Source organism: Suillus paluster, assembly GCF_016628075.1.
Source record: "Suillus paluster strain FC165 chromosome Unknown EDB91scaffold_2, whole genome shotgun sequence".
NCBI classification, from domain to species: Eukaryota; Fungi; Basidiomycota; class Agaricomycetes; order Boletales; family Suillaceae; genus Suillus; species Suillus paluster.
In genome coordinates, this window is record NW_024537562.1 from 353,907 (window position 1) to 376,773 (window position 22,867).

General features: G+C 50.0%; 10 protein-coding genes across 10 annotated transcripts; 6 read left to right on the plus strand and 4 right to left on the minus strand.

Annotated features, from left to right (window-relative positions):
- Positions 1 to 65: 65 nt before the first annotated feature.
- On the minus strand, positions 66 to 2,016 carry EDB91DRAFT_1042295 (major facilitator superfamily domain-containing protein; the record flags this gene model as incomplete). The annotated part of the gene is made up of 9 exons (XM_041312988.1): positions 66 to 260; positions 313 to 401; positions 450 to 1,030; positions 1,085 to 1,141; positions 1,191 to 1,249; positions 1,301 to 1,377; positions 1,428 to 1,607; positions 1,663 to 1,778; positions 1,829 to 2,016. 9 exons carry the CDS (start codon positions 2,014 to 2,016, stop codon positions 66 to 68), a joined length of 1,542 nt encoding a protein of 513 aa, XP_041183550.1.
- Positions 2,017 to 2,924: 908 nt separating this feature from the next.
- On the minus strand, positions 2,925 to 4,779 carry EDB91DRAFT_256016 (Pre-mRNA splicing factor-domain-containing protein). The gene is made up of 4 exons (XM_041326615.1): positions 4,573 to 4,779; positions 4,286 to 4,519; positions 3,351 to 4,229; positions 2,925 to 3,274 (listed from the first exon to the last, which is right to left on the minus strand). The coding sequence occupies exons 1-3, from the start codon at positions 4,660 to 4,662 to the stop codon at positions 3,360 to 3,362; spliced, it is 1,194 nt and encodes a 397-aa protein (XP_041183551.1). The 5' UTR covers positions 4,663 to 4,779; the 3' UTR covers positions 2,925 to 3,274; positions 3,351 to 3,359.
- On the plus strand, positions 4,679 to 6,235 carry EDB91DRAFT_1095825 (uncharacterized protein). The gene is made up of 5 exons (XM_041316962.1): positions 4,679 to 4,756; positions 4,817 to 4,988; positions 5,054 to 5,291; positions 5,349 to 5,533; positions 5,584 to 6,235. The coding sequence occupies exons 2-5, from the start codon at positions 4,918 to 4,920 to the stop codon at positions 5,837 to 5,839; spliced, it is 750 nt and encodes a 249-aa protein (XP_041183552.1). The 5' UTR covers positions 4,679 to 4,756; positions 4,817 to 4,917; the 3' UTR covers positions 5,840 to 6,235.
- An 857-nt stretch (positions 6,236 to 7,092) lies between these two features.
- On the plus strand, positions 7,093 to 7,491 carry EDB91DRAFT_1022802 (uncharacterized protein; the record flags this gene model as incomplete). Its single annotated transcript, XM_041312593.1, has 1 exon — positions 7,093 to 7,491. A coding segment is annotated over one exon (399 nt), but the record flags the coding sequence as incomplete, so codon positions are not given.
- A 173-nt stretch (positions 7,492 to 7,664) lies between these two features.
- Positions 7,665 to 9,657, plus strand: EDB91DRAFT_256139 (uncharacterized protein). The gene is made up of 2 exons (XM_041326616.1): positions 7,665 to 7,730; positions 7,781 to 9,657. The coding sequence occupies exon 2, from the start codon at positions 8,131 to 8,133 to the stop codon at positions 9,463 to 9,465; it is 1,335 nt and encodes a 444-aa protein (XP_041183554.1). The 5' UTR covers positions 7,665 to 7,730; positions 7,781 to 8,130; the 3' UTR covers positions 9,466 to 9,657.
- A 191-nt stretch (positions 9,658 to 9,848) lies between these two features.
- Positions 9,849 to 13,717, minus strand: EDB91DRAFT_1276282 (ANTH domain-containing protein; the record flags this gene model as incomplete). Its single annotated transcript, XM_041324660.1, has 13 exons — positions 9,849 to 11,086; positions 11,142 to 11,226; positions 11,282 to 11,431; positions 11,478 to 11,963; positions 12,012 to 12,050; positions 12,094 to 12,426; positions 12,478 to 12,614; positions 12,662 to 12,846; positions 12,900 to 13,038; positions 13,088 to 13,163; positions 13,219 to 13,361; positions 13,415 to 13,572; positions 13,665 to 13,717. The coding sequence occupies 13 exons, from the start codon at positions 13,715 to 13,717 to the stop codon at positions 9,849 to 9,851; spliced, it is 3,222 nt and encodes a 1,073-aa protein (XP_041183555.1).
- Positions 13,718 to 13,727: 10 nt separating this feature from the next.
- EDB91DRAFT_1095837 (SURF1 family-domain-containing protein) lies at positions 13,728 to 15,082 on the plus strand. Its single transcript, XM_041316963.1, has 4 exons — positions 13,728 to 14,051; positions 14,107 to 14,498; positions 14,549 to 14,654; positions 14,710 to 15,082. Exons 1-4 carry the CDS (start codon positions 13,774 to 13,776, stop codon positions 14,798 to 14,800), a joined length of 867 nt encoding a protein of 288 aa, XP_041183556.1. The 5' UTR covers positions 13,728 to 13,773; the 3' UTR covers positions 14,801 to 15,082.
- A 93-nt stretch (positions 15,083 to 15,175) lies between these two features.
- Positions 15,176 to 17,039, plus strand: EDB91DRAFT_256232 (uncharacterized protein). Its single transcript, XM_041326617.1, has 3 exons — positions 15,176 to 15,492; positions 15,552 to 16,499; positions 16,557 to 17,039. Exons 1-3 carry the CDS (start codon positions 15,252 to 15,254, stop codon positions 16,811 to 16,813), a joined length of 1,446 nt encoding a protein of 481 aa, XP_041183557.1. The 5' UTR covers positions 15,176 to 15,251; the 3' UTR covers positions 16,814 to 17,039.
- Positions 17,040 to 17,051: 12 nt separating this feature from the next.
- EDB91DRAFT_1095842 (uncharacterized protein) lies at positions 17,052 to 20,470 on the plus strand. The gene is made up of 6 exons (XM_041316964.1): positions 17,052 to 17,567; positions 17,618 to 17,626; positions 17,679 to 18,086; positions 18,137 to 19,280; positions 19,334 to 19,826; positions 19,876 to 20,470. The coding sequence occupies exons 1-6, from the start codon at positions 17,150 to 17,152 to the stop codon at positions 20,368 to 20,370; spliced, it is 2,967 nt and encodes a 988-aa protein (XP_041183558.1). The 5' UTR covers positions 17,052 to 17,149; the 3' UTR covers positions 20,371 to 20,470.
- On the minus strand, positions 20,471 to 22,362 carry EDB91DRAFT_1095847 (uncharacterized protein). Its single transcript, XM_041316965.1, has 6 exons — positions 22,248 to 22,362; positions 22,171 to 22,199; positions 21,252 to 22,120; positions 21,130 to 21,198; positions 20,789 to 21,080; positions 20,471 to 20,732 (listed from the first exon to the last, which is right to left on the minus strand). The coding sequence occupies exons 1-6, from the start codon at positions 22,352 to 22,354 to the stop codon at positions 20,488 to 20,490; spliced, it is 1,611 nt and encodes a 536-aa protein (XP_041183559.1). The 5' UTR covers positions 22,355 to 22,362; the 3' UTR covers positions 20,471 to 20,487.
- Positions 22,363 to 22,867: the final 505 nt, after the last annotated feature.

Below are 22,867 nucleotides of genomic sequence, written 5' to 3' on the forward strand. Positions count from 1 at the left end.
ATTGTAGCATATATTCTACTTGCACTTGCCCGTAACCTCCTTTCTGTATGCACCAGACATGATAATCAAACTGCAGGATTACGGGCCCGTCGCTTGGCACGACAGTGTGGACCAATCCAAATGGCAAGCCAGATCATCGGAGAACACGCGAGGCATACCCCTGCAAGCAGTACGTAGGTCCAACCAGGACCTATCGCGTTGACAATCAGGTCTATGACCGAGACCATCAAAGCACCCAAGGAACACCGCACCAAATTATTCTGAAACGAAGTGATCAAGAACGTGATAAAATAAAGCGACAATGTAACTTACACACGCGGTAATGGAAGAACTCTGCGATGGCAGTAGATCAATGAGTAGCGTCTGCACAGCGTTCATCATGGCGACGACTGTATAACCAACTGTTGACATGAGTAAGGATGTAAGGAGAAGTAAAGTCGTAGACGTACAAATAATCTGCAGGATCAGTGGGATTGCGATATTCACCTCTCGCTGAAGCGACCACCCATAACCAGCGCATGTCAAGATAAAAATGCCGGTAAATATTGGTACCGTCCTCAGCCTGGCTCTTTCTATCGGGAAATTCTCCTCCTTCGTCACGTCCTCTGTTCGTATATTCTTCTCAGGATCCCCTTCAGCCTTCTTCGCGAGCCTCGTCTTAAATCTTTGATAATCGGCGTCTAGCATTTTGCCGGAGAAGACAGTGCTAGAGATCATTCCCCCACCAATCGCGAGGAAGCATAATCCTATATCTATTTCGTTCAGGAACGGGTACTTGATTGCGAATAACGTGGATATCGTGGTATTCACCGCGTAGAAGACGGCGTATATAATTGCATTGAATATCAGGAGGTTCAGAACGTCCAGGTAGAAGAAGAGGCGTAGCGGATTGTTCAGGGGAGGCTTGGGAGGCTTTGGGGCATCACGGTCCACACGCCCTTTCCCAACAAGTGGCACAAGGGGACGGTAGAGAGGGGACGGTATCACACTACCATCACCCACCAGTCGGCGGAGTGTTTCAGGTAGGAACCTGACATGATACGAATAAAATCGAAGAGACGTTCTAGAATATAGGATGGCGTACGCGAGCATGAAAGCGAAACATACGGCGGTCATAATGCATAGGAACCAGAAGATAGACCTGCACTAACGCATTCAGCTGCATTGAAAGCAACTGCGTAAGAACTCACCTCCACCCGAGCGTATCAGCAAGGACACCGCCGATAATAGGTCCCACAGTAGGTCCAGCCTGCTTGGGGTATTAGAGTGCATAGCGCGACAAAAACGGTGGGTCAAGTACTTGCGGTCCCAGGGTAAATAAGCCAAAAAAGCCTCCACGTTCTGCGGGAGTGGCTATATCTCCAATCACCCCAGCACCTATAGCTACGGTAAGATGAAAAAGTATGGCGACACAAGATCATGCATACCAAGCGCAACTGTACTGGCAGAACCAGCGGCCTGAATGCATCGTAAGAGCATCAATAACCAATACGCTGAGGTCGGGACAAAAGCCAAGCCGATGCAAGATAGACATAGGACAATGATACATGCAAGAAAAATAGGACGTCGCCCAATGCGATCAGCCATGGTTCCCCAGAACATAGGAGCTATACACGGTACAGAGTGAGCTTACTATCGACTGAAGGTGGGTAGTCCGCTTACAAACGCCTTGAAGGACCATGTAAACGGTCACGCTCAAATTAATCGATTCTATAGACTTATGGAAAGCCGATGCAATTGTCGGTATTGCAGGAAAGTATACGTTTGCGGTCAGCGGGCTGAAGAGGTGTTCAAATCATCCTTAGGTCCAGACCAGGAAGTACTTCACCTAAATAGCGCAGCCAAAGAGGCCATGACTACAATGAACCATTTTTCCCGGCGGGTGTATATGCTATATGGCCGCGACTTCTCTGTAACCTGTTCGTCCTTCTGTCCCTCAGGTGTTTCATGTGTTGCGACCTGTCCAATCTTGGGGGAAGTTACTAAGTTATGGTGAATTTGACCTGCGTGGGCCATGATCCCTACACCAACCGTGTCACTCGATGGCGAGCTTAGAAGGAACGATTATCTTCCTTCTATAGGCTGACTAGGGAGACTGTCACAAGCTCAAAGCCATGAGGTCAGGATGACAAAGAGACATCGGACCACGGTGGCGTTCACTATTTATAGTGCATGATAATCATGAAGGGTCACTGATGATAAGCGAGCACTGACGATGACCAGTTGGTTACTGTAAGCCCGTTGGCTTACCTGAGTTCCCATAATCAGCATAAATACTGTCCGAGATAATGAAGCGTGAGCTTTCATTATCACTGCCTTTTGGCGTGACGGTTAAGGGATGACAGTCTTGACTACTTACAGTTACTAAGTTTTGGTCAATTCGACTTGGGTGGGCCATGATGCCAAACGCATTAACTCCGCTCCGCCTTGAGGCCAGGGGGCTGATGCAAGCGCTGATGGGCCATGATGTATATTCCAATCGACAGGCCTGCTGGTCGGCAACTTGTGGGAGCGGCTGGCGGGAACGGAGGACCGATGGGGTACGCCTCACATCGGGTCATTCGCGACTACAGAGATGCGTTGAGACACGGGTGTCCCTAGACTAGCACGTATTGTCCTACATAAAGTTATCTCTCAATGGACATAAATGTAATCAAAAAAAAAAAAAAAACTTGTGGGAGATGCTGACACTCCGTCAAATCTTGGTTGGTTCGAGATCACGAGTGTCTTGGTTGCACATACATCATGGGCGATTTTCAACTACAAACCTATGCGAATTCACGAACCAATGGTGCATTGCAGCATATTGCAGTGGCCAACCGCAAAGTAAAGCGACAAAATCTATGTGATGGATTAATATTGGTACAGTTTCAACAAAGTTGGTATGTTTCGCACATTCTCTTCTTCGAGTAGCACATCTCACACACCCAATTCGCATTCAAAATGCCCCAAAGTCACGGAAATGCGACTGCCGCCAGCACGAGTACCAGCTCCCTAAGAACTGTAGATCAACTTATCAGCATTCGGAACGATCCAGGCTCATGTGACACCTGAGCCCTGTATAGGGTCGTCCTAACTGGATTGAATTGGGGATTGTTGATAATTTCGGCGGATTCAATATACATCGCCGTTGTTGAACTCTAGTCCGAGGACAAGGGCCTGCGGTTGCTATCATCAGTGTTAACGAGCGCTCGACAAGCGAATGTGCATGTGTATTCGCAGATGAAGGGACTTTAATGTCCTGTTGCGCCTGGTGAAGCGGCTAAAAGTGAAGCTATCGAGAACATAGTTAAGAGTAAAAGCACAATGATTTAGCGTATCATTTACAAGACATAAGTACATACACCAACCGCGAAATCTCAGTCTGCATCGGCAACCAGGCCGCCTCTTCCCCGCCTGATCCTGTCTTCCAAACCACCCACGCCGCCAAAGACCTTCTTCTGTTCTTGGCCCAAGAAGCCACCCATGCCCTTCGACTTTGCTCGGGCTTGTTCCTCCGCTTCCAGGTCTGCCTTTTCTTTCTCTAGCAGTGCCATCAGCCGCTGTTGCCGTTCCACTTCCATGGTTGCGGCACCTGACTGCATAGCAGCCAGTTTTGCGGCACGATCTTCCGCGGCATTAGGTGGCTGCTTCTGGGTGGAAGGGCCCGGACGGGAATCAGATCTTGGAGGAGGACTGTAGCGCGAGCGTTTCGGATATGGATTGCGATGCGGGGGAGTAGGACTGCGTCTCCGTTTCCTATCATCGTCTGTGCGCTTTCCACTACGCTCGACACTTCTGCGCCCCCCATAGCCATTGTCGTCAGATTCGTCCGAGCGGGGCCATGTTCGAACGTTGTCGTCGCGAAAGTCGCGACTTCTGCGGTAACCAGGAGAGCGACTTCTGCTTCGTCTCCGATAGTGGCGGTCATCTTCAGCATCATACCGGCGATCATTTCGCTTGTAATCATCTACAGGACTCCTTGACCTTGTTCGGTCTTCTCGTCCTCTGGCTAGCCGTTCTTTCTTTTCCTTCTTCTCTCGCTTCTTCTCTTTCTTCTCTTTCTTCGGTTTTATACCGTTGCGTTCCTGCATCTCACGAAGACGGAGGGGATTGGACATCAGTGCCTGGTATGCAGCCTGTTCTTGCTGCTTGATAGCGAGCAAGGGATCTTCACGAATCTTGGAGGCAATGTCTCGAACACTGTTAGCGTTCTGAATGGCAATGAAGTTCTTGTGAGCGGCGCCAAGCTACAAAAACCACTTATTAATTCGCAAACGAAAGCTACAACAATATTACAACACACCTGCGCGTTCTCATCGGCCGTCAAGATCTTGTCAACCCGCTTTTTACCCAGCAGGTAGTCCTCTAAATCGTTTGCGTTCTGATTAATCCCCGTCGCAGGTGTCGTATACATCCATTCCAGCTTCTCAGTCCTCTTCTTTCCTGTCTGCTCTTCTTGTAGACGTTGGAGCTCCTGCAGCTGCCTTTCCTCCTCCTTCTCTTTGCGCAGCTGGTCAAGTTTCTTCTTTTCCTCGAGCTATGATGCAAAATCCGTCAATGACGATCCCACAAGCACTTACGGGTACTCACAGCCTTCTTCTCCTCGAGCCAGACCCGCTCCTGGTTTTTAAGCAGGAGCGGGTGCCAAGACTTCTTCATGTTCAAGTCTCCACCACCCATCTTGGATAGCTTTTCTTAAAACAAGCTTGAAGGAAAGGGTTTTCGGTGGCGATGAGCAAAGGACGCGAATGAATCACGCCGACGTTGGTCAATGGTTAGCCTAAGCCTAAGGTTCTAAGAGTATTGACCTCGCTTACATCATCTCTATTTGCAGTTATTTGGTACACTGCCTATTCTTCCCATCTATTGCTGGCTACAGGACGCAGCAATGAGCCGAATCATACCACAACCATAAATACTGCTCTAGTGCCAACCATGCCAGACGTGTACGAGGCGGCGGAAGAGGATGCTTTAAACGACAGCTCGAATGGTGCAGCGCAACCCGTGTATGTATACCAGAGCTACGTGTGTGCTAGTCTTGCGAAGCTCATGTATTGCTGGACACCCGCAGCCCCACGCGATCCATTTATGCGTTGACCCGGAAAGAAATAACACAAGGAATTGCGAATCGCTTTGTGCACTCGCACACGTACATATTTCTCTACCTGTCCATGGCGGCACTGTCTGTGACAACCGTCGTGCTCAGTCTGTCCGACGGATGTCCAGGGCTGGCGTTTTATATCTTGGAGATAATAATTAACACGAGCATGATCCTGGAGGTCGGTGTGCGTTTCGTTGCGTTTGGTCGGGTGCGTAATTGTTCATCGCCGAATATTTGGTCGCCGAAGTGACCTTGACATGAACAGCAATTCTGGAGGTCCCCGTTTAATGTGTTGGATCTTATACTCACCTTGTTTTGTGTCATCACTTTGTTGGTGATAACATTTGCAGGATGCGGAGCGGGAAGTAAGGAAGAAGAGTTATTGGACACCCTACTGCTCATTGCACGTAACGTGCTACAATTTGGTCGCCTAGCAGCGGTCATGCGACAGTGTGTTTTACATCTTCAGTTATGCCTCGTAATAATAACCTCAACAACAGGTCCGGCCAGTCCATCTTTTCCAGGCCAAAGCCAATCGATATTTCTGCAGTCAGGAGAGCAGGCTATACCAGCCTCGACTTTGATCTGGAGGATGAGGAAGAGAATGATCCAGAACTGGGTCGACCGCTCGTGCAAGATGCAGTAATCTTTGATGCACCAGACGAAGAAGAACCCGCTCGCATGTCGGATATGCCGCGCGCTGTACAGGCTGTGCACGACCGTGATGACGAGGATGTCTGGGCAGAGTTGGGTTGAGGCGAGGAGTGATCTACGGCCCGTGTCCTTATACATTCCATCCCTTTTCTGCGACGCACTCTACTCGGACAACCTTGCCGCTAATTCTATTCTCGCAAGTTGCTTTTCCGAAATGGGATCTTCACGAGATGAAGCCGAATTACATTACGACCGGCACCGGTTGATGCTATGTAGCGATGTCAGGCAGGAACAATTCGTCTTACGATATGGCAGGTCCCGACCTATATTCGCGTCACTGTCGCTATGCTGTAAACTTCCATCCGTGACTTAACACGGTTATGTATCATGGTTGACGACGCCTCAGACGAATACTCATGCCTCATTCTTCTCAGGTAGGCGCGCTCCTTGGTGCTTCATATGTTCACCCTTTGAACATTCTAACGCCCATTAGATGGCTATCGGCACCGCGGTAAGTTGCTCGAAGGATTAGCATGTGACGCGATTGAAGAGTTGAAACCCGGCGGCCGACGTTCGACAGCCTGTGACCGACCGACGACCATGAATGAACTTGGTTACCACGTTCTCACAGATCCAGCATACCCACTCCAAGTCAAATTTGAGGTTATGCATTTGTGGACCAACCACGTCATTCGCTAAATCGATTCCGGTGCGGCACATCTGTACTAGAAATTAAATGAACCCTATGACCTTCGAGTTTTCTCAGAGGCCCTGCACGTGGAGACCAATCATCGAAGTCCTTGCAAAGGCTTCCTTCCGTGTTTCGGCCAGCCTAGGCCCTAGTACGTGCTACCATCGCCCACCAGAATCTCCTGAGTATTTCCTTCTGATGGCCTGAAACGGAACGTGCCATCTCTGAGACTCTTATCACAACGTGTCCAAAGAAACTGATTTCCTGAGACACTTTGTGCACTTTGCTAGAGACGAATATGACGACCGTGTGACATTTTTGTGACATGATGTTACGGAAGAGTGTTACGTATCAAAGTCAAAGTGTCCGTCTGCCTCCGCTTGTGCGCAAATAAGACACGGGTATCTTGTCGGAAATCAAACTGTTTAATTGCTAGTTTGCTTCACTGCTTGTTTCCCTCTCCTTCAATCATCTGCTTTTGCAGGCACTTCAAAGCAACATTGTATCACTGGGACTAATGTCCTCCGTCCTTGTCAAGTCTGCTTGTATTCTAACAATCAAGATTATTACCCCTCAGGACAGACCCACTGTATAATAATATTATACGCTAGGGCATAAGCTCTTCACGTTCGTTTACTTCTAGACGACCTCCAACTTCGTCATGTCCACTAGACATTGGTTCTCAAAACGTGTCCATCCTTCAGCTTCCAAATCTCCCAATGACTTCGGCCGCTCAGTATCAGCTGAAAAACTCCCGGTGCATATCGAAAATTCAAAGAACTCTGATAGTTTCAAATTCAGTCCCTTTGCGTCTGTCATGGGCAGAAAGTCCAAAAAGTCGCGTCCAACTTTAGCTATTCCTGATTCCCCAGTACCACCGCTCGTTTCCGCCTCTGCAGTCCATCCCTCTCCTCTCCACTATACTAATAGACCTCCTGCCAAATCTATTTCATCAACCGTCCGCTCCGGAGACGATTCCCTTGGTCCTTGGACCCCATCTGATGTCTATAGAGATCGGGTTTCATTTCCTCGCTCGGTTTTGACACTGTCGGACCCTGATCCTTTCGCGGCAGGCGTTATCTCTGTTCCCCAAAGCATCTTGGACCGGGGTAGACTGTCAGTCTACTCCGGCACTTCGGCATATGATTCATGTTTAAACAAGGACGAAGTTGATTTTCTGCAGCATCCATCGTATGGCTCGATGTCTTCACAGTCTCATGGTTGCGGCAACGGGACACCATCGCTGGAATCTATTGGGTCCCATTTGTCTCCTATAGCAGATGACCGTGGCACATCGCCTAGGTAGGGACGTTTTTTCCTGCAATTTGTTCTGTCCTCAACTTGTCCAGTAGAGAAATGTCTAAGGGAAGCGAGATAATACACGAGCAGACAATCCTAGAAAGCCCTGTGCATTACAACTCTCTGGACAAAACCTCTAAATCTTCGCTGTCAAAGCATGGCTCTGCGGCGACCTTGACTGGTTCCCCAGATTCTCCTGCTGCTGCCGTACGATCCACAATTCATCCAAGTGGCTATACGGCGGCCAGCCCGCTCCAGGGTGCGAGCATCATTTCTCGGCCTCGAGAAGGATCTACCCCTCCGTTCGTCCAAATATCTATTCGCTCTCGTACCCTCAGCCGCCAGCAATCCACTTCTCGTCCCCCTCCAACTCGGGAACCTCCCCCACCTCCTGCAACATCACATGTTACTGCCTAGCGGCGGTGCCGAAGACAGATTTTCCTCGTCGGCTGGGGATGGGAGCTCATCTTCCGGCATATCGTTCACGACAGGCAACCGGCGAATACAAGACCTACATATAGAAGAAAATCATAATCAACGTTACCGACCATATAAAGATACCAGTTTAGGCTTTGATCGCGACTTCGAGACTCTGCGCCAACCGGTGAAGGAGTCAGGTCGCATTCATGTCAGGGATGTCATAGAATCACACCCACCGCCAGCATTCCATCAGCTGAAAAAGTCTCTGTCACATTCAACCCTGCAGAAGGCTAAATTAGGTTCTAGCGGTATGCAAGATCTCTTTAGAGGAGATAAGGGATTGAAGAAGCAACACTCCTTCCATCGTTCACGTGTCCACACACCACCTACGTCTACGCCAGCCTCTCCTTCTACGCCACTTGATCACGATTCATTATCAGTCGAAAGCCATAAACCATCGTTCCCACGTCCTCAGCCTGCCATGCGAAAACGTATGTTTTCGGGTTCGAGTAGGAGACCGTCAACGGCAATAACAGATGAAGATTTGCGCTCTGTGTTCAGTCTTCCAAGCTCCCACTTAGCGTCACCCAAAACTGTTGCGTCCCTACTTGATGAACCTTCTTCAGAACCGCTTGCATCTGGTATGGTCACATACCCAGTCACGGAGTTTACGCCGCAATATATCATGTCCCCCGCGGAAATGTTGAAGGTGGAGGCAATTGTGCAGGGTGAATTTGACGCAAAATACGGAGAGGCTCTACGAAATCCTCAGCGCAGCACATTTGCACCGACCCCTATGTATGGTACTTCGTATACGAAAGCAGGCCTGAGGATGGCTCCGACGTCTTTTCCACGTTTAGCCCCCACTCGCAGCACATCAAATTTCAAAGGACCTACCCCTAGATCATCGGCACGTCCCTCCACTGCACAACCAACTTCATATTCGACGCCGACGTTCCTGTCATCCACCTTGCCCAAAGTTGGTTTGTCGCCCCCGCCACGTCTACGAGCTCGTCCACGTACCGCCGAGACGATGTACCATGAAGATTTGTTCAGCAGGCAATCAAGTAATATGCCATTCATTTCGTTATCGCCGCCGCCTCCGCGCCCGAAGTGTCCAACTCGAGCACCATCACTCACGGGCGATACAACGGTACCGCAGCGATCCGTAATTCGGAAGCCCTCCTTCCTGGAGATTGCAGATGATACCAGTGGTTATGAAGGCAGCTTCCTCGACTTTGACAGTGGCAAAGAGTCTCTTGATCTCTCTCGGGACCTCGACTGTGATGATGACGATAGGGATTCTATCCCTATTTGACGCAGCTTTTTTCGATAGACACGCTCTTTTAAATTGATTATTCTGTCCATTATTCGTATGCTACTTACCTTACTGCTCTTATATTAATATACTGACACCTTCAAGTTGCCTTCACTTATGGCATTGTTTTATTAGTTTAAGCCGTACTACATATTTACTGCTCTCCCGTTACTTCTCCCCAACCAATCATTTCAAAGGCCCCTTTGGTGTTCCCGTTGTCTGCTAGGGTTTTGCTTCTTGGAACAGGAGTGTTCAACCAAGGACCCTTGAGGAGAATATTATGTGGTTGCATGAGTAGTTTGATCTGCCTAACAATTCCACAAGTAAGTAAATTAGAAGGGGACTGTCTACCTACTTAGTGTTACATCAAATCCAATCGTCCATCAGTCCGTTTCATTAGTGTGGTAACCTGCACGCCTCATCGCACCCAGACGATGTCTCGCTGCGCCAAGCTCCTTTTCCAGTTTCAAAATATCGACCTGCTGCTCCATCTCGCGCCTCTTAAACTCCAGTACGGCCATGTTTTTGTAGTCCCACTCCTCGTCGACTACCTGCTTCGCGGACACTGCCTTCACCTGTCTGACAAGCGCTTTGCAGGCTTCCGTCACCGCTTTCGCAGCGAGTTCGAGGCGCTCCTGGGTCTTGGACATCAAGTTGGCCTTGACACGAGAGGCTGCTACGAGTTGGGCGGTGGCTGCTGCGACCTCATTCGAGGACACAATCAGCTGTTCAAGGGAATGTGTGCCTGATAGGACACCGTCCGCGCTCTCTATTAGAAGACTGGTGGCAAATGCCACAGCTTTAGCAGCTGAGATAAGACCCTCCGTCCATCTGTTGTTCCGCTTGTAGAACTGCTGGACTGAGCTTGAGCCCTTGCCTTGTGCAACAATTTCTTGCTGAGATTCGGTGGCAGCTTTGATAAGTCTTGCGATGGCGCTTGTGATTGCCATAGCGGCGGACAGGATAGAGTCATGGACTTGCAGATCGACGGCGCTGAACCGTGCAGAGTCGCGCGGCCGAGACATGAGCTCCTGCAAACGCTGAGTAGCAGCTTCGATGGCTGCGGCGGCGCTCTGCATCTCGTGCTCGACGATGTCGCCGATGTCACCATTAGCCCGTGCCAACGCACCACCCTTGGCGCCTTTAGGTATGAGCGTGTCGACAACTTCTGAGAGACGGGTGAGGGCTGTTCGCGCTTCGTTGTTGTTGCGCATTGAAACCTCCTTCCGCTGTGTGGGTTGCAGGAGATCAAGCTTGTAGGACTGCAGGTTCAAGAAGAAGCGCAGGCCAACGTCACCGGCGCCCTTAGCTACTGCGACAATCTTGTCCGAGGCGTCATCGTCATTAGCGAGACGTGTGACGCCTTTACAGTTGATGAGAACGTCTGATAGGACCTGTGCAAACTCATTGGCGCCCTTGATGACGTCAACGTAGTCCCCTCCGACATCGCCACTGAGGTGGAGGTTAAAGATGGTCGCGAAATCCGTGGCGTTATTTATGGCCTTCTCGATCATTGACAACGTGTACTCGGGCGTAGAATTGAGGTTGCCAGCTTGACTGGGTGACTCAAGCTCGTAAATCGCGTCATCAACTTTCTGCACGCAGGCCTGTAGGATTGAATCTGGGACACGAGTGAGCTTGTTACGAGATACACTAAGTACTCGAATGGGACGAACCGATGACCTGGTTGAGCTTCTTTCGGTTGTCGAGAATAAGAGTGTCGATTTGGGCATTCGTTGCTTCTTCGCTGAGACCTTGATTCTGTAAGGATTCCGTCAGTACGAATCAGGAATATGACCCTGGAACGTCATCGAACCTGCTGTGCATCGGAAAGCTGTTGAATAGTGCTATCCATACCCTCTTGAAGAATCAAAATTTCTTGATCCTTCTCATCTCTCAGACGTTCCATATCACCGCTAGCGTTATTCAGTTTAACGAGCAGATCATCGATCTGCATTTGCTTGGCCTACAGCGAAACATCAGATAAGTCGTAAAAGATGAAAATAACTTACCCGTAACGAGTCCTCAAGCTCTGTGAGCTGACGGTTATACTTGCTCAACACCCCCGATACCTCCGAACTCTTGGAGCGTGTTGCATCCTCAGCGCGCTCATTGGCGAAATTGATCTCGCGGCGCAGGCGGTCAAGTTCGTCCTTGTGCGAGGATTTCTGGCGGTCAACATCAAACCGAGCCCTGTCGCGTTCGCGAATCATATCAGCCAATTCTAGGTTCTTAGCCTTGAGGTCGCGCTCCATACGCTCCATGCGGTCTACGGCTTCCTGCGCTGAGTTAGCCTTGAGTTGCAATTGCTTGAACTTTGAAAGCATGTCGAGGTGTTCAGTCCGTAGCTGGCTGTAGAGTTTTGCGAGTGCTTCGTATTTGTTCCGCCAAAGAGTCACTTGGTCCTGAAGCTGCTTGATCAATTCGTCCTTCGATGCCATTTGTGCGTGAACATTGGACGTTACTCCGCCGAGCTCGCCCTCAAGTGCTTTTACCCGCTGTCGAACTCATGAGCTTGTGGGACCTAGGTCACACGCATTACTTACTCGATCGTATTGTTCCAAAAGCAGCTGGTCGCGCTCGTACTGCCCCCTCATAGCCTAGCAGCTCGCGCTCATAATCACTGACCTGCTGAGCAGCTTGGTTATTGTACTGCATCATCTGTTGTTGCATAAGCTGCTCTTGTGCAAGGCGCTCCCGCTCTGCCTGTTCCCGTTGCCGTTGCTCAAAATCACGCTGCTGCTGTGCCTCGAGCTCCAGCCTCTGACGTTCCCCAGTTTCACGTTGTGCGCGTAAAGCAGCCTGCTGGTCTTCATATTGCTTGAGCATACGGGCTTGCTCACTGACAGCGGCTGCATCGGGCGAAGGTGCAGCTGGGGGAGGGGTTGGGGAAGCAACAGCAGTTCTAGGTCTCGCAGGGAGGTCGGGAGCACTTCCGGAATCCAATAGGTTCGGAGGTTCCTATCCGAATTATATCAATTTGAGAGTATGACGGAGGTCGTCGTAGCATACCTGGCCTAACTTCGGAACGTTGATCAAGCCGGTCAAATATTTCAGATTTGAACACTCGTAGTAGAACTTTCTTAAATTATAGTGTTGCGAGTTGAATCGCTCACGAAGGGGCTCCAGCGCGTCGTGGTCATTCGTTCCTAGAAAGTCGATCAGCTTCACTTAAACACAACTGCGAAGTCCTTACTTCGGTGCATGGCGCGAAGCATGCTTGTAATGAATCGGTAAATACCCCAGCTTTCCTTGACCAGGGGGACTAGCGCAGAGATACGACATTCGTTGTTGGCGGAATGCCTAAAGTGAGCAAACACCATCCGCTGGAACGATTCGATTTGGTCCTGAAGGCCCATAAGGTCGGATATAGTTTCATAACTATTATAGTTGATCAATATGCATTGTCGTCTGGTGATGAGTGAATTACTCACCCTTCATTGGGGTCATCGATGCCTTTCAACGAGATATATTCCTCGTATTCAAACAACCCATTGAACTCTGGTCTCAGGCGGTGGAAACGTAATTTGGCCAGAATGAACTGGACGTAGGTTCTAATCAACGGCCCATAACCTACGGACAAGGTCACATGAAATATGTGACTCAAAAACAGATGCCTTACCACGTTGACCCTCTGCGGCAACAGTCCTGGCGCAAGTCTCCAACCATCCCGCTTGCCCATGAGCCTCTTTGATTGTCTAAGGCAGAAACAATAGTTATGTGATGGCAGCCACCGGTGAATAGATTACATACCACAGGATGGCCTTCTTGCAATACTTTGTGTACGGTGATGAGAGCCTTGAAAGTTTGGACTTCGTCGGACAAGATAGGTTGCACCCGCAAACCGCTCCAGAAAGATATTGAGCTATGGTAGTCCCAAGTGTATACGATACATTCTTTGGTGAGGTTGGCAAGACTGCTGGTTAAGAATAGGATGATGGACACGTACTTCGGACATGCTTCTGCTTCGGAGCTGTCTCCTCTGGGCTGGTCGCTTTCTTGATATTGATCACAAGCTCGTTCTCCGCCTTGTCCTTGTCGACCGGCCTGGTAGGGTAGTGGACCTCGTCACCATCGATATCAAAGTTCGGACGTCGCCTGGAAGACCTGCAGATCTATGTTAAGCGTCGTTTTAAAACCGTTGTTTGAACATACATGTATGCCCAATAATTAGATTGAAGAGAAGGGACCAAATGAACTTGGTGAGAGAAAGCGCAGCTGTACTAGTAGCAGCCGTGGGAATTGAAGGCATTGAACTTTCAAGAACTTTCAAGCTACTAGGTATAGGCTCAGCAACATCTCTCAAACATGCTGCAGCGTTTGGCAGCGTCAAGGTCAAGATGGCGGAATACTATCATGCAGACGCGTCGATGGATTCATAGCGAAGATTCGCAGGCAGCACAATCTTACACTGCGCGCAAGAATTCTTGGTTTAGCCCGACAATCTTCGTGCTAGGATTTATCCCGGTTTTCACCTTCGCATTGGGAACTTGGCAATTGCAACGTTTACAATGGAAAATTGCCTTGATTGATGAGCTCCAAGAAAAACTCCATCGAGAGCCGATCCTTCTGCCCAAGCGAGTAAAGTGCGTACATCGAAGTATCACTACAGAGTCAAGGCTGAGTACATCACTGGGTAAGTCTCTCTGTCGTGCCAGACTTCGTCTATCGTCGAGTGTTACTCCGTGGTAAATGGGACCATAAACACTCGATGCTGCTGGGTCCTCGCGTCCGGGAGGGTTCGCATGGATACCATGTTATCACACCGCTGGTCAGGTCTGACGGAACAACCGTCCTCGTTGACCGTGGTTTCATTGCAAAAGAGTTCGCCGATAACGATAACTTCGTACGAGGAGAAGCAGGCGAGGTCGAAATATTGGGGATGCTAAGGACATCGCATACCCGAAACAGCTTTACCCCAGACAACCAACCAAGTGAACGAACGTGGTACTGGGCTGACGTTGATGCTATGGCAGACTACGCTGGTGGCGAAGCCGACCATGTGCAGCCAGTGTTCATAGAACATATTTATGGTGCGCACTCAAGTGTCCGCTTTGTGCACCCTATCAATACGGATTTTCAGAGGGCTCCACTCAGGACGCTGCTTCGCGCCTGAGTAAGGGTATACCACTTGGGCGCGCAGCCACCGTCGACGTTCGCAATGCCCATCTTTCATACGTTATCACCTGGTTTGTATCGGTTCGAAACTGCGTATACTATCGGCATACTGATGAACCATGACAGGTTTTCCCTCTCTGCCTTCACTACAGCTATGTTGGCGCGACTTGTCCTGAAGCGAAGAGCTCAAAACCGTGCCCGGCCAATGCCAAGGTGATGAACATTGTGCAGACGACCACTGCAAGGTGGTTCTCACGAGCTGTAGTTTACCATTTCCCTCCACCAGCAACCCACCACACCTCGTTCATGAGATAATCAAAATAGAGTTGCGTATGCATTGAAGTGAAGATCGGTGGAATGACGACAGGAACTGTGGCCACTGATACCCGCTACAAGCGAGTGCCTTACAAGCATCTTTGCAGGTCTGACAATTTACATGCCTTTGTGGCACTAAAGTGTAGCACGTGTTCTCCACCTAATGAATTCACTGTCCAAAGTCGTGGATGAATGCCACTCGCGTAAGCGCTCGCCATTGCTGCTCGACTATTTAGGTTCCCTGTTTCTCTGTCATCCTATCCTGTCATACTGATACCCTCCGATTCCTCATACCCATCTTTCTGTTATCTCAATATTTCATCTCACTGCTGTGATGTACACTGCTGCTTTATATGGCTTTCCTGAGGTTCTCCCACCCCTACACCCGGCGCCCCATGAGCCACTTCCCCCGCGTCGGCCGCGCGGTACTACGGCGATACAGGGCACAGATGCTCAATGGCGTCCGTGATGCACAGAATACGTCACGATTGGATGCGACAAGCAACTTCCGACCACCTTCGTTCAGGGGAGAAGACTTTATGTGGCATGATGTAGAGGTTCAGAATGATTGGGCTATGGCAGCCCGAGAGCCAGGTACACCAATTTTTTTTGCATGTCAATAACGTTTGCTTAATCCGGTGGCGGAATGACAGAGTGGGCATGTCAGCTGCCAGTCGAGCGTCCCCCGTATGACGAGCAACGGCCTCCTGAGCGCAAGGAACACAAACGTGTTTCTTTTGATACCGAACGAGTATGTCGCCCATCTGTTGACAGAGAGCGAGAACGGCGTGCATCTGTCGATCGCGAACGAGCACGTCACGTGTCATTTGACATACAGCCAAAACACCGTGGATCTGTTGATTGCGAACGAGGGTGCCGTGTGTCTCCTGACAGACAGCGAGAACCCCGTGCATCTGTTGACCGAGAACGAGAGCATCGTGTATCCATGGACCGGAAACAGGATCTTCGCTTTTCAGTCGATCGCGAGCGCTGTTGCTGCATGTCGATTGGGCAACATTATACACGCGAACCTGTGTCTAGGTCGTTCCCCCGTCCACCGGTATCTGCTGTCTCCTTCAAGCCTCCTACCACAGGCCCTCGAGTGTCTCTTGACAGACAGCGAGAACACCGTGCATCTATTGACCGGCGACCCGATCTCCGCGTTCCAGCCGACCGCGAGCACTGTCGCTGCATACCGACGGGGCAACATTACGCACACGAATCTGTGTATAGGACGTTTCCCCGTCCACCGGTATCTGCTGTCTCCTTCAAGCCTCCTACCACAAGCCCTCGAGTGTCTCCTGACAGACGGCAAGAACGCCGTGCATCTGTTAACCGCAAGCAAGAGCGTTGTGCATCCATTGACCGGACACACGATCTTCGTGTTTCAGTCGATCGCAAGCACCGTCGCTGCATATCGATTGGGCAACATTACACACTCGAATCTGTGTCTAGGATGTTTCCCCGTCCACCGGTATCTGCTGTCTCCTTCAAGCCTCCTACCACCGGCCCTCGAAGTCGTCATTTTCGTCGACCTTCGTTCGACTACGCGACTGTTCGTGACTACTCTCATGATCCCGTTCATGTTTTGCCTCCACCTGGTGCGTTTCATGGCTCGCTGCATAAGTTTTTCTAACGTTGCTATCTTTGACGTCTAGCTCCGGCTCCCCGGATACATTTCCCTCCACGACAACGTGACCGCACCTCGATGGAGGCGGTTCGTCGCCTCCCTTTCCCCACTACCGAAGACCCTCGGTTTGAGAAGTCTACCAAGCCGTTGGGGCTAGCCCGCTTCAATCCCTTTAAGAGGCTGCGTACTACGTCGATGTCTAATTCACAGAAGAAGCGGCCGATGCTCGAACCGTCAACGGTCCACTCCAATCGTCTGCGCCGCAAAACTGCTGGCAGAGCATGATGTGTTCCACTCTATTCCACATTGTGGAAACCCTATACCATAGACTTGCAAAGTTCATAGACCGTTTCTTTGACATTTTACATCCCTCAGCGCTCGATTGACCATAGAGCATAGAGCATACATAGAAAATTCTGTACATAGATTTAGAGTGTACCTGACCCCTGACCTCGTTGTAATCACACGGAAAATTCTTGGCATGTGTATGTACCTTGTTTCCATACAAAGCAATTCGCGCTCTGATTCATCCAACCGCATGAATTCCGTTTCTCTACTAGTAGCTTCTACTTACCCTTTCGTAGCGTTAGCTTCACGTTACTTTCAACTCTCCGCCACTGAATGGCAGAACCAGAACCAGCTTCTGCTGCATCAACAAGCTTCAGTCAACCCACAGCCCCTGCTCTAGCTAACCACACGACTTCCCCGCTTCCGACTCGCATCCGCTTTCCAGACCAGTTCCTTGTTGCAACACCTCATGGAGGGTCGTCGCGTTCATCCATGGGTTCTTCTGTTCTTCCTATCACACCAACGAAGGCAGACCCAACAGAACTAGGGGACGGAAAAGGTCGTCCTCTTTCCATGGGGGTCACTACTCCAGTCTTCCCTGAGATCTCTCCTTCGAAGAGATTTTCATCTCGCAGCGCTGAATCGCGACGCAGGTCCAATAGAATGAGTCAGAGCAAAGGCTTGTCTACTCTCAAGGACCCCTTAGTCGCTGAGTTCGAACCCTCAGCTTTCTCGGACGAATATGACTTGTGTGAGTCCGATGCTTCTACTCGTGTTTCAACACTAACAATTCTAATGTAGCTCATGAGGGCAAGTGGAACAATTGTCAGCTGTGTGACTACTCATGAACATCTTAGTCTAGACCCCAAGATCCTTCAAGACGTCCAACGAGCTCTAGAATTGCAATCTCGAAGGCGAGATCGCATGTCATTCACCCCATCGCAGCCAACTGTTCCTGAAGTTCAAACTCCTCTCGAGCTGGGGCAGGGTGCATCTTTCCAACAACCTCCTCCAGTTTCCGCATCTCCGCCAACTTTCATTCGTCGTTCAGGTATTCCTTTGGACATTGATTTTAGCCCATCTGTTCAGGCAGCTCCCCTTCACCCTGTTCCCCTTTCTTCGAATGGAGGGGCCACTTTGGACTGGAGTGGGTCCCAGTCTGAGGAAGAAAGACTCGAAAGACGTTGGTCATTGGGTAAACGTAAAGGCAAAGAAAGACCATCGTCTTCGAACAAAGCCATATTTGAGAAGCAAGACACTCTTTTTGCAGGTTAGCTCTTGGAGTCGGGGCATCAATCACATGCTCATTCTGCCGCACAGATAGGATTTCTAGGATTAGATCCAAAGCGAAACAGCCAACATTCCGCAAGGCAGCTATTGTTAGCAACCAATTGGGACGGAGGTACAACCTAGTTTATAATTCCGTTTCGAACGAGGACCCCATCAACCTGGCAAAGGCCGCACGGTGGTACGCTGACTCTGATCCGGGCGCGCAAGCCTGGCTAGATAGCGCTGAGCCACTCACTTGGCTCAAACACCTATTAGACAAACATGGCGGGAAACGATCGAAATGGCATCTGTCGGCTTTGATCGTGGAAGAATGTAATAAATCCAACAGGATAAATTCTAGTTCACCTGTCATTCGTGACGATTCTACCTCTGCTCGGGGAGGATCACTTCTCTCAGACGCGTCACTAAGTCTTCCTTCATATCCTTTTCATCCGATCAGATCTTCCCCCTCGCTACATCGTTCTTTCGGAGATTCACTCAGAAGAATACGCTCCTCAGATGGCCAAATATCATTCGAGCCCAGAATTGACTCCGCTCGCAGCTCGATAGACGGCGACTACAGGAGCGTTGACGACAAGAGTCGAGGATTGCGCAACGTCATCCCGGCTCTGGTTGATGCCGCCCATAGTATCGCATCTACATCATCCCCTTACCGTCGTGGGAGCTCTCCAGGCGGACTTTCACCAACTAGCAGTCGACGCCTTCCATTTGTTCAACGGATACGGCGTCGGCAGGTGGAGAGCGATGAAGGATCTTCCTCTGTCATTCACTCGCAGTCAGAAGACTACAGTGGATCGCCAATTGGTGTCACTGGTCGTCGTCGCAAGAGGGGCAACCGGAGACAGCCTCATGCGCCTTCATCACATCTACAGTCGCCCCGTGAATCAGAAATAGAGATAAATGCTCTTGGCGAGACGTTAGATGTACACGAGGAGACTCCTGCACCTGCGGACGATGCGTCGCCCTCTGAGCTGGCGTCAGACCGTGGGATCGAGCCGCCTCCTGACAAGCCTGAATCAGAGGTTCTCGCTACTGCACCGCGAGTAGTTCCACGTCAGAGACTGATACATCGGATGTCCCTCCCTGTCACCGACGTAGCTGGGAAAGCGGAACGAAAGCGTCGCGAGGAAGCCGAGGAAGAGGAGCTAGAGCATGAGTATGAGATGAAGTCGCAGTATGTGTTTCTTTTCGCATCGAGAGAGGTCTATAACTTAAAGGGTCGATAAGGATGCTAGATGACATGAAGGCGCAGAACTATCGGATGCGCCAGAAATTACAAAAGATCGCTTCAGAGGTGCGGGAATATGACACGCTACGTACAAGGGTTGCCAACACGCATGGAATCCCGCATCGAGGCCTACCTCAAGAGCTTTTAGAAGCTTTTAGCATCGACCCTTCCTCGGTAACTGGCGGGACTCGGGAAGAGAGTGGTTGGAGGGCCGTCGAGGACATACATACTCGTGTTCTTCGGCAACGACAGGTGTTCCGGATCTACCTTTCTGTCGTTAAGAAAGATGTCATGTCGGTGCCGGATAGCTTACTTGATGGATCCATATCGTCGCTTATGGGCGCGCTGGGTGAAATAGGACATCAGAGGGAGACTCTGGCGCACAAGGAGTTGGAAGTGGCTAGCGCTCTGTCCAAAGTCAAGAGTCTGCACACCCAAGTCAAGAAGGAGTACAACAATGCCCTCGCGCACACGTCAGTTGTTTACCCAGAGGTAAGATCAATTGCCAATTGCTTCGTTATACGTACTGAGCATCACCTAGCTCTCTCAAATCATCGCACTAGAGGAGAGCTACAAGGATCAATACCAACATGTCTGGGAATTCGGAATGGACGCTTTGACATTCATCCTCGATACCGTTGCACCATTTTGGAGAAATTACGGGAGGACCATCGGCGAAGATATCAAAGATTTCCTCATCATACCCTGGTACCGGAACGAGTTCACGGGAGAGTTGAAGCGGTATGATATCTCGTCGTTTCCTAGTCGGTCCGTCGGCCACTGGTTCGCGCTCTTCTTCCTCTTCTGGTTCACAGTGGGCATCACCTTTCTGCAAACGCGCGCGGCCATTTTTTGTACATTCATCTACAAGCATCCTTGGATCGACAATTCGGGTTTTCGATGGTTGATCATGCCGTTCATTTGGATCTCACTCATTATCCTATGGTTTGCTGTTTTCTTCGAGACTTGCATTGTTATTCTACAGCTTCGAGTCGTTGCTTGGTGGTTGGGTTGGTTAGTGGGCCTCCTCACCTGAGCTTCTCTTCTGCTATCATGTATCCGCTGGTATTTCGGACTATGTATATTTCCATCACTGTAATTCCATATCACACACAAGTATTCGATGTAAACGTAATTATCTTGCTAATGACATCTAGGTCTGCTTCGCATCGGGCGTCGGTACGTTATTTGTTTGCTCTGTTGCTGAGGCTTTGGGGTACGGAACAAAAACCGAATGGGCGTTTGAAGCAGTAGTGGGGTGGTGTCGGCTATCTGGAGTACGTGAAACGCTGTGTTGCCTCGATACTTGTGCGGAGGATTGGTAGGTGTAACGGCTACCACCTACTTGTGGTATGTCATCTATTGCGCAGCCAGCTTCAACACACGGTCGACAATATCCTACGTGTCGAGGTCAATGTTGAGAACAGCCTCATGACAAGAGTGTGGAAACCTACTGCCGCCCATAATTAGAGGGACATCTGTTTGACCGCACGCAAAGCAAGCGATCTTTGGCAATGAAGGCGTGGGTTTTGGTTGCGATTGGCGCTTTTTCTTTGGTGGAGGTGGAGCTGGCTCGCCGCTTTGCTGCGCAGGGCTTGCGTCTTGAAGTGGAGGTGGGGGCCGGGACTGAGGCTGGGGCTGGGGCTGGGGTTGAGGAGGTTTACGAGGCGCCGCTTTGCGTTTTGGTTTATTGCTGCTCTCAGCGGTTGACCTCAGGAGCTTCGTAGAGAATGAAGGAACCGCAACCTGTGGGTCGTTAGAATCAAAGAAGAACCAATAATTTCAGAGCGCTGACGTTTTGGATGTGCGCTAGCAGGGGGCTCTCTGCTAATCTATGTGCTAAATACACTCGTTCGGGTGTTTTCTTAGTGCAACAGTTACCAAAAAGACTTTATGTCGCAAGGACGGAACACTCACAATGGATTCGAGGATCTTGCGGTTTTCCTCTACCTTGTCTTCGGAGCCGATCCAGCGTGATATTGAATCCCATACGGGAGCACCGGCTCCAGTGAAAAGAAAAGTCACCACTTCTTGAGCTTCTGGTGTCTCTTGTCCATCAGGTTGAGCCTCCAAAGCTACTTTAGGCCGTTGTTCAAACGGAACGCGCGTAGACAGAGTTACTTCGCCATATGATCCCATCGACCCCGGCACGGGTGTGAAATTGCCTACTGCCGGTCCACGAGGGAAAATCCAACGGTCCGTAGGACACTCACGGAATTCGATCACGATATCAAAATCCTTGGTTTGGTAGACTGGCTGGTTATACGACGCAGTGCCAGTTGCCACAGCTGTAGCTGTGTTCTGCGCCTGTGTGGACTGCATGGAAGAAGCATCCAAGCTCACTCCGGATGAAGATGCGAGTTGCTGTATCGTTACGCCAAGGTTTTTCAGTTGGTCCATAGATGCGTTTCCTGAGGCGGCCAATTGTAATAAATTTGCCAATGTTGGATTTGAGAGGGCTGCTACATTCACTTGGTTGATAAGTGTCGGTGGGATACTAGGAGTATTTGGTAATGACGAAAGGACGGGAGTTGTATATGATCCTTGTGGCGCAGCCGAAATCGAGATAGTTGATTGCTGGGCATAAGTAGGTGTCGTGTGTGCAAGGACTGGATGATAGTGGACTTCAAATATGGTCGTTTCCGTGAATATATGTGGACCAATCTCCAGAGTGCACCTGCCGCGATTGTACATTGTATGCGGTGGAGGGATGGCATCGGCGGGCTTTCCGCCCCTTGAACGGCTGGAGAACTTTGGAAATGTAGAGCGCAGCCATTTCTCTCTTGCTGTAGATAGTAGTCAGTCTTCTGTAGATCGAAATATTAGGCGAACTTACATTGCTTGAGGGACTGTAAGATGACAAAACTACAAGGAAGTTAGATGGTTGTACATCTGAGAGCAAATAAAGGTGACCTGTCTGCTGTACTTTTGAGTTTTGATGGATCTTGCTCAGCATTGTCTATCTCCCAGTCAGGCTCTTGACCTACAGGCAATATTATGATGTTTTGGCTACGATTCATGAGGAGTTATTTGTATATGTTTGGCAAAACCTTCTGAATCAAATGATCTTCTTTGCGGAGCTTCTCAAGTCCTGAGGCCTGATTAGCATCTAATAACATCTAATAGGATCTCGACAATGAGCACACGAGTTCGTAAGTACTTTCCTACACACTTATCTGACCGTTCATCCTATTTTACGTAGAAAAGGGAAATACGGTCTTTAGGCCGGTCGCCAAAGCGCGACCTCGCGCCCCCGAGGCCAATGCACCAAGGCAACCCTCCGCAATCCCTGACGCCCGTCCTCCAATCCAGCCTTCAGTAGAAGAGCATGCTCCAATTACAATACCTGCTATGACCCTTACTCCTCCCGTTGCATTCTCCTCCATGCCGCCGCCATCCTTGATTCCTGTCAGAGTCCCTATCACCACCGTGCACGATCCTCAGATAATCAGGGTCCCTACCATCGCCGTGCACGATCCTCAGAGAAGTTCTGCGATGCCTATCAACACCCCAATACCTCTTCCAACTGTCCG

Excerpts from the sequence above, each read along its gene's own strand:
- EDB91DRAFT_256232 (XM_041326617.1), top strand. The coding sequence starts at position 15,252 with ATGGCTTTCCTGAGGTTCTCCCACCCCTACACCCGGCGCCCCATGAGC. Across the intron at positions 15,493-15,551 it reads TATGGCAGCCCGAGAGCCAG|AGTGGGCATGTCAGCTGCCA; the intron begins GTACACCAATTT and ends GCGGAATGACAG. Across the intron at positions 16,500-16,556 it reads TCATGTTTTGCCTCCACCTG|CTCCGGCTCCCCGGATACAT; the intron begins GTGCGTTTCATG and ends TTTGACGTCTAG.
- EDB91DRAFT_1095842 (XM_041316964.1), top strand. The coding sequence starts at position 17,150 with ATGGCAGAACCAGAACCAGCTTCTGCTGCATCAACAAGCTTCAGTCAA. Across the intron at positions 18,087-18,136 it reads GCAAGACACTCTTTTTGCAG|ATAGGATTTCTAGGATTAGA; the intron begins GTTAGCTCTTGG and ends TCTGCCGCACAG. Across the intron at positions 19,827-19,875 it reads CGTCAGTTGTTTACCCAGAG|CTCTCTCAAATCATCGCACT; the intron begins GTAAGATCAATT and ends AGCATCACCTAG.
- EDB91DRAFT_256016 (XM_041326615.1), bottom strand. The coding sequence starts at position 4,662 with ATGGGTGGTGGAGACTTGAACATGAAGAAGTCTTGGCACCCGCTCCTG. Across the intron at positions 4,520-4,572 it reads GGCTCGAGGAGAAGAAGGCT|CTCGAGGAAAAGAAGAAACT; the intron begins GTGAGTACCCGT and ends TTTGCATCATAG. Across the intron at positions 4,230-4,285 it reads CGGCCGATGAGAACGCGCAG|CTTGGCGCCGCTCACAAGAA; the intron begins GTGTGTTGTAAT and ends TGGTTTTTGTAG.
- EDB91DRAFT_256139 (XM_041326616.1), top strand. The coding sequence starts at position 8,131 with ATGTTACTGCCTAGCGGCGGTGCCGAAGACAGATTTTCCTCGTCGGCT.
- EDB91DRAFT_1095825 (XM_041316962.1), top strand. The coding sequence starts at position 4,918 with ATGCCAGACGTGTACGAGGCGGCGGAAGAGGATGCTTTAAACGACAGC. Across the intron at positions 4,989-5,053 it reads AATGGTGCAGCGCAACCCGT|CCCCACGCGATCCATTTATG; the intron begins GTATGTATACCA and ends GGACACCCGCAG. Across the intron at positions 5,534-5,583 it reads CTAGCAGCGGTCATGCGACA|GTCCGGCCAGTCCATCTTTT; the intron begins GTGTGTTTTACA and ends CCTCAACAACAG.
- EDB91DRAFT_1095837 (XM_041316963.1), top strand. The coding sequence starts at position 13,774 with ATGCTGCAGCGTTTGGCAGCGTCAAGGTCAAGATGGCGGAATACTATC. Across the intron at positions 14,052-14,106 it reads CTTCTGCCCAAGCGAGTAAA|TCTCTCTGTCGTGCCAGACT; the intron begins GTGCGTACATCG and ends TCACTGGGTAAG. Across the intron at positions 14,499-14,548 it reads GTTCATAGAACATATTTATG|AGGGCTCCACTCAGGACGCT; the intron begins GTGCGCACTCAA and ends ACGGATTTTCAG.
- EDB91DRAFT_1095847 (XM_041316965.1), bottom strand. The coding sequence starts at position 22,354 with ATGAATCGTAGCCAAAACATCATAATATTGCCTGTAGGTCAAGAGCCT. Across the intron at positions 21,199-21,251 it reads GCAAGATCCTCGAATCCATT|AAAACACCCGAACGAGTGTA; the intron begins GTGAGTGTTCCG and ends TGTTGCACTAAG. Across the intron at positions 20,733-20,788 it reads CCCTCTAATTATGGGCGGCA|GATATTGTCGACCGTGTGTT; the intron begins GTAGGTTTCCAC and ends CTCGACACGTAG.